We start from the raw sequence: 7,500 nt of genomic DNA, 5'->3' as shown, positions 1-7,500 counted from the left end.
TTTTCACGGAGATGTCATTAACTGCAGCTCCCTCTGGGGAATGTTGCTGTCTTACCTGTATAGTCTTCCGGTCTAGGAGCACAGCATGGCTCTCTGTCTATTAGGCGGTCTTAAGTTCCTCTTCCAAAGTGTTTGCTCTTTCTAGCATAGGTGCCTTGTGCCACTGTGGTTGTGTTTATTTGTGTCCGGGTGTGTGTGTGGTATGGGTGTGTGATGTGTGTGTGGTATGGGTGTGTGATGTGTGTGGGTATGTGTGTGAGTGTGTGTGGTGGTGTGTATGGTGTGTGTGGTGTGTGTGTAGTGTGTGGTGTGTGTGTGGTGGTGTGGTGGTGTGTGTGTAGTGTGTGGGTGTGTGTGGTGTGTGTGTGTGGTGTGTGTGTAGTGTGTGGTGTGTGTGTGGTGGTGTGTGTGTAGTGTGTGGGTGGGTGTGGTGTAGGTGTGTGTGTGGTGTGTGTGTAGTGTGTGGTGTGTGTGGTGGTGTGTGGTGTGTGTGTGGTGGTGTGTGTGGTGGTGTGTGTGTGTTTGTGTGTGTAGTGTGTGTGGTGGTGTGGTGTGGTGGTGTGCGTGTGTGGTGGTGTGGGTGTGTGGTGTGTGTGTGTGGTGGTATGTGTGTGTGGTGGTGTGTGTGTAGTGTGTGGGTGTGGTGTGGTGGTGTGTGTGTGTTTGTGTGTGTAGTGTGTGGGTGTGTGTGTGGTGGTGTGTGTGTGGTGGTGTGTGTGTGTTTGTGTGTGTAGTGTGTGGGTGTGGTGTGGTGTGGGTGTGTAGTGTGGGTGTGTGGTGTGGGTGTGGTGTGGTGTGGTGTGGAAACGCTTATAGAGGCCAGAGGTCAGCGTGGGAGACCTTTTCTCATCTCTTTCCACCTGCTTTTTTGGTTTCTTCCTTTTGTTTGTTTTGTTTTTCCAGACAGGGTTTCTCTCTGTAGCCCTGGCTGTCCTGGAATTCACTCTGCAGACTAGGCTGGCCTCAGACTCACAGCGATTGTCAGACTTGATGGGAAACATCTCAACCTGCTGAACTGTATCACCAGTCTCCACAATTGATTCTTCTTTTTTCCCCTTGAGACAAGGCCTCACTATGTAGCCCTGGCTGTCCTAGAACTCACCATGTAGACCAGGCTGGCTTTGAACTCAGAAACCTGCCAGTCTCTGCTTCCTAAGCGTTGGGATAAATGACTGTGCTCCACTGCCCATGTCTTGAGTTTGTTGAGCTGTGCTGTCCAGGCTAGTCCTGATTTCCCCTGTTGAAGTGGTTTGCTGTGCCTCCCCCAACCCCCAGTAACCAGGACCACTACACCTGTAGCTCGGCCTCTAACTGAGCCGCACCCCTGCTCAAGGCCCATCACTTTGCTCATCTGGTTGGCAGATGAGCACTCAGGTCCGGAGAGGCGAAGGGATTCAGCTGGGGTCCCCTGGCTGCAGATGTCCAACCTGGTGCGACACTTCTAACCAGGCCACCTCTCCTGCAGGGCGAGAGGCTGAGCCACGCTGTGGGCTGCGCGTTTGCCGCCTGCCTGGAAAGGAAGCAGCGACGGGAGAAAGAGTGTGGAGTCACAGCTGCCTTCGATGCCAGTCGCACCAGCTTCGCCCGAGAGGGCTCCTTCCGCCTGTCAGGAGGTGGCCGGCCTGCAGAGCGCGAGACTGGGGACAAGAAGAAAGGTGGGTGCTGTGCGCGTTGGGGGGAGAGAGGCCCAGGTGCGGCTCCCTGAAGAGGAGCTGTCGTTTCCAAGACAGGGCACCAGCGGCAAAGTCTGACTACATTTGCAGGCAAATCTCAGTTTTGAGAATCCGTGGGACAGCATTCTGCAGGTGCTAGCCTGAGTGGAGCTCACCACAACGCATTATGTCACCTACATCAGGGCGTCAGTAAAGCAGTTGGCATGGTGGCGCTCGCCTTTAGTCCCATCACTCAGAAGCAGAGGCGGGCAGTGTCTCTGTGAGTTTCAGGCCAGCCAGGAGATGCAGAGTCTCAAAAACATGAAAACTAGGGTCTTATTGTAGCTTCCTTCTCTAGGACCCAGATTTGATTTACAACATGCATTATTTATGTATGCATACGTACACACACACACACAGAGGTTCACACCCATCTATAGCTCCAGTCCCAGGGAACCCAACACCCTCTTCTGGCCTCCGAAGGCATTGCGCACATGTGCACAGACACATGCAGGCAAAACACCCATACACATAGAATAAAAATAAAGATTCAAAAGTGGACATTTTTCTTTACAGATTTATTATGTACACAATGCTCTGCTTGCACACATCCCTGCAGGCCAGCAGAGGGCGCCAGATCTCATTATAGATGGTTGTGAGCCACCATGTGGTTGCTGGGAACTGAACTCAGGACCTCTGGAAGAGCAGCCAGTGCTCTTAACCACTGAGCCACCTCTCCAGCCCTCTCAGAGGAGAACTTTTAAAAGGCGTGGAGTATCGTCAGGTGCCGTGCCTGTTGCAGCTTCTGAGTTTGCCACGGGAACTGCATGCAGAGACGGTTCTGATTTCTAGGCTCGCTGCGCCTTAGAAAGCTCTTCACGGCCTGCACAGCCAGGGGGCCTGGCTGAGCCGCTCACACTCACTGTGCTCCTGGGCTGACGCCCAGCCCGAGGCAACGCCTTTTGCACTTAGCACACGTAGGCTGGCAGCAGAGCCCCTTACACACGAAGTTGCTCAGTGATGCCTTAACTGACCTTTCGAGGAGGCCCGGGGAGGGTTCCTGCTTCCAGCCTCTCCCGGGAAGATGCGAGGGAGAAGCAGCCGGAAGCGGCAGCCCACCCACCACAGTACCTGCGGCAAGGCTCTGTTCTGAAGGCCGGCAGGGTGTGTTTGTGGGAGGAAAGGTCCCTGCCCTTGAAGAGCCCGCATTTTGAAATGAAGAGGTCAAAGTTTCCAAGGGTAGCGGGAACCCAGGCTAAGGGGTTAGAACACACTGGAAAGGTTCTGAAGGGATAAGGTGAGCCAGTCCAGTCTAGAATCTCTGGCCACAGCTGGAGAAGGAAGCATGGAGGAGGAGGGCGTCCCTGGGGCAGACAGAAGAGTGGGAAATAGGGACACGGACGGGGGAGCAGAGGAAAACAGACCAGACCACGGGGAATTACGGGGATGTCCAGGGTCCCGGGACTTTATAACCACCTCAGTTTTCATATCTGTAAAATGGCGATAGTGTCGACCTCGTGCGTGCATGGTCGTATGAAGGGGATAAGCTAGCATTTGCAAGCAGTCTCACAGCTCTTCGTGTACCAGTAAATGCAAGTGACCAGGAAAGGAGGGGAGAAGAGCCGCTGAGGAAGACAGAGCGGGAAAAGGAGGCTAGAGAGATGGAGGGTCGGGCGAGTCTTGGGGACAGGATGTGTGGGGTGATAAGGGAGCTCTGGGATATGACCAAGAGGACCAGGTGAGGCTGGATTATAGCTCAGTAGTAGGGGACCTCCTTAGAACCCCCCAGTGAGGGGCTGGGGTGTGGCTCAGTGGTAGAGCCCCTGCCTAGAATCCCCCAGTGAGGGGCCGGGGTGTAGCTAGCTTAGCGTGGAATGCTTGACTACTGTGTACAGTCGCCTGAGTTCCGTCCCTGGCACTATAAACACAAGGCCTGTTGGGCCTGGTCGCCAATGCCTCAAGTGAGGTGACTAACAAACTGTCTCTCGTGTCTTTAGCAGAGGCAGCAGCTGCTCCCGCTGCGGCTCCTGGCCCTGCCCAGCCTGGGCATGTGTCCCCGACACCCGCTACCACATCCCCTGGTGAGAAGGGGGAGGCAGGCACCCCGGCAGCTGCAGGCACCACTGCTGCTGCCATTCCCCGGCGCCACGCACCTCTGGAGCAGCTGGTTCGCCAGGGCTCCTTCCGCGGGTTCCCAGCGCTCAGCCAGAAGAACTCTCCTTTCAAACGTCAGCTGAGCCTGCGCTTGAATGAGCTGCCATCCACCCTGCAGCGCCGCACTGACTTCCAGGTGAAGGGCACAGGTGAGCCCTCGGATAGGAGGAAGGGACACCAGAGCCAACCGTGTGACACGGACAGGGGATGGAGGGGAGATGGTACACCTAGCGATTGATAGTCCTGTCTGCCAGGGGCACCGGTTAAATATACGGTCGCTAACGGTCGGCCATGAGCAAGGAATAGAGGAGGGCTATCACAGATGGTGATTGATGAGTCATGTCTGATAGAAATGTATCAATTAATAGTGATCGATTAACAGTGCCTGCTGCGGCTAAAGGAAATCGGCAAGATGACACGCATCCTGCCTGCTCCAGGCAGCCACGCCTACCGTGGGCAAGGGAAAGAAACGGGGCGACAAGGTGCCCTTTATGTCCAGGACAAAAGCACATTAACTGAATGCTCTCTCCAGACATTGACGGGTAGATCTATGATGCATATTAAATGAATGATAGCCGGGCGGTGGTGGCACACGCCTTTAATCCCAGCACTCGGGAGGCAGAGGCAGGCGGATCTCTGTGAGTTCGAGGCCAGCCTGGTCTACAGAGTGAGTTCCAGGACAGCTCCAAAGCCACAGAGAAACCCTGTCTCAAAAAACCAAAACAAAAAAATGAATGATAAAAGGATCTCTCTGGCTCAGGAAAGAGAGGATGGCAATAGACTAGCAATGTCTGCTTTGGTCTGAGTAGAGGGATAGCATGCTCCTTGATACCCTGATGTCTGCTGAGGAAAGAGACCCTTTGGAGCAAGACAGTAGGATACACAACTTAGCAAACGTTTCCCCGGGCCAGGCAGGAAGGAGGGCAGCAGTATGTCCTGTGTTTGCCTAAAGGAGCCTTCCAGAATTTGGTCAGTAGTATTACAAAATCTGTCCTAGTGATGGGTAGAGTAAGCATAGGACACAGTTGGAGGTGGGACACTGGGCAAGCCTCGTATTTGATTATTAATGTCTGTCCTGGGCTGGAGAAAGACCTAAAAGCAGTATCTGAGCGGGGCACTCCAAAGGCAGAAGGATCGTGAGTTCAAGGCCAGCCTGGGCTACCTAGCAAGATCCTGTCTATAAAAGCAACATCTGCCGTGGCAGGGAGAGGAGAGATTGGTACAGTGCCACCCCGTTGCCATGGGAAACGGGCAAGGGGCCACGGAGGAGAGTGAAGCCACGAGTCTGACTACTGTTTCCACATGCCCCACGGGGGACTGCTGGCTGCCATGGCTGTGGAGATGGGCATGGGAGGGTGTGGATTTGTTTCTGGTGGGCTGAGGGCGGATGACAGTGCATCCCGAGAGCGATACACACCCGTGTCCCGCAGCCCCCCTCGGCTGTCACACATTCTCACATTCCCTGTCCTCATGCACCCTGACATCAGACTCGTGGAGTTGTCACACACGTGCTCGAGATGGCTCCCCACACCTTACACTCCTGTGGCCCGTCGCACACTCATTTGAGAGTGAGTGTCCATGCAGAAAGTTCATGTTCTGACATACATGCCGCAGAAACTGGAAGTCACAAACCCACAGTTTCCTGTGTGCAGAAACCACTTGCCCTCTAGTCTCAGATGCACCACAAGTCTGAACTCAGAAGTCACGCGCCCAGATTCACACATTCAAAATCATACACACACACATACATGCACGCACGCATGCATGCACGCACGCATGCGCACACACACCGGCGTCTCTAGTGCACATGTAGACTGTCAAGGGGCACCACACATGTGAATCTCCATCACAATCACACTTGGAGGCCACACCTCCAGACCCTGCATGGCCCTGCTGGATGAACACACACATGCAGTTGTCACAGAAATTGATCTAGAAACCCGCTGGGGTCCCTACATCACATTCACCTTGAGCCCTTGAAGACAGCGTGGACGTCTGCAGAGCACCACAGTCTGTGGCTTTTCTAAGCGATGCCTTTGTTCCTCCCAGGTGCTTATGAGACTGCCTTGCCTGGTCTGTGTCTTGCTTGCATAGTTTTATTTCCGCCATGATGACGTTTGTGTTAAGCCAGGCCGGGGGGTGTGGCCGGGGGCCCACTTCTCCACCCCCAAAGTAGGATATGTGATCCCCAGGCAGCGAGCATCTGTGCAGCCAGCATCCGCCACTCCTGCAGGTCCATGCCCTTGCTGCACACGTGGCAGGATGCACTGCTTAATTAATGCGCACCGTCGATAGTTTTCAGCGTCTCTTCTGGTTGTCGTCACTCAGATCCTGAGATCCTGGTTTGGGATTGCTGCGGCCGTCTGTTATCAGACGCCGCGTACTAGCTTTTGCCGTTGTCCCTCTCTCGTCACACGCATCCGTGTGCACGGTTATTTTAGTGGCCATGGTCACCCAGTGACCTACGTGTCTCTTGATGAAAAGACTGAGTTGCACAGGAGTCCTGAGGACCCAGAGTCAAGGGGGCGTGGCAGCAGGCAGAACCTGTTTGCTCATCACTGCCATTCTGTGACCTCACAGTGCCTGAGATGGAGCCTCCTGGTACCAGTGACAGTGACGGCATCAATGCTCTGTGCACACAGATCAGCTCATCATTTGCCAGTACTGGGGTGACAGCATCCGGGCCACCATCTGCCCCGACAGGTAAGAGCAGCCCTCACACGGGGCAGCTCCTTTCCAGTAGCCCTCTTGCGTTCCTTTGCCCATGAGGGGTCATCTTGGGAATCCTAGGAATGGGTGTTTCAGGGTAGGCTGTCCTGGAACTCGCTCTGTAGACCAAGCTGGCTTCGAACCCACAGAGATCCACCTGCCTCTGCCTCCCCAATGCTGGGATTAAAGGTGTGCGCCACCAATGCCGGGTGATGGTTAGAATCTTTTTTTTTTTTTTTTTTGGTTTTACGAGACAAGGTTTCTCTGTATTGTTTTGGAGGCTGTCGGTCCAGCCTAGCCTCGAACTCACAGAGATCCGCCTGCCTCTGCCTCCCGAGTGCTGGGATTAAGAGGCGTGCGCCACCAACGCCCGGCGATGGTTAGAATCTTTAACCTGAGCCTCAGCGCTGGCCGGTGAAGGGCAGTGGGCTGTGTGGGCATCGAGCGTTGATCTGTTCAGACGTTTCCATCATGGGCTGTAGCCCTCAGAACCGTCTGTTCTCCCCACTGCACACCTGTTAAGGCGTTAAGATGACGTCATCTGGACAGTGGGTGAGGGCTGAGTTGGGAGTCTTGCTGGGCTCTGACCTCCAGGCCGCCCTGACTCCTACTCTGCGATTCGTCATGGCGCCCTGTACCTTTCTCCTGCCCTCTCCAGGGACTTCTGCCTGGGGTGAGCCCTCCACCCCCCCTGCAGCTGCCTTCCAGCCGGGGCACAAGCGGACCCCGTCAGAGGCGGAGCGGTGGTTGGAGGAAGTGTCCCAGGCAGCTAGAGCCCAGCAGCAGCAGCAACAGCAGCAGCAGCAGCAGCAGCAAGCAGCCTCCGTGCCACCGATGCCCGCCATGGCCCCCACCCTCCCACCCTTTTCTGCCCCAGTGGGGCCCTTTGACACTGCAGCTGCCCCGGTGGCTGTGTTCCTGCCACCCACACACATGCAGCCTCCGTTTGTGCCCGCCTACCCCGGCCTTGGCTATCCACCCATGC

The 7,500-nt window shown here is 55.2% G+C and overlaps 1 protein-coding gene across 1 annotated transcript in view; it reads left to right on the top strand.

Annotated features, from left to right (window-relative positions):
• Nucleotides 1-7,500, top strand: part of Numbl (NUMB like endocytic adaptor protein) — a 21,965-nt gene that overhangs the window by 13,388 nt on the left and 1,077 nt on the right. The window contains 4 exon segments of the mRNA XM_005086570.3: nucleotides 1,466-1,655; nucleotides 3,650-3,955; nucleotides 6,387-6,509; nucleotides 7,174-7,500. The exon segment at nucleotides 7,174-7,500 is cut by the window's right edge and continues 113 nt beyond it. Coding sequence (XP_005086627.1) covers nucleotides 1,466-1,655; nucleotides 3,650-3,955; nucleotides 6,387-6,509; nucleotides 7,174-7,500 — 946 coding nt within the window.

This window comes from Mesocricetus auratus, unplaced genomic scaffold (assembly GCF_017639785.1).
Source record: "Mesocricetus auratus isolate SY011 unplaced genomic scaffold, BCM_Maur_2.0 Super-Scaffold_100038, whole genome shotgun sequence".
Classification (NCBI taxonomy): Eukaryota; Metazoa; Chordata; class Mammalia; order Rodentia; family Cricetidae; genus Mesocricetus; species Mesocricetus auratus.
Note: the sequence above shows the minus strand (reverse complement) of the source record. Positions and strands in the feature narration are given on the sequence as shown.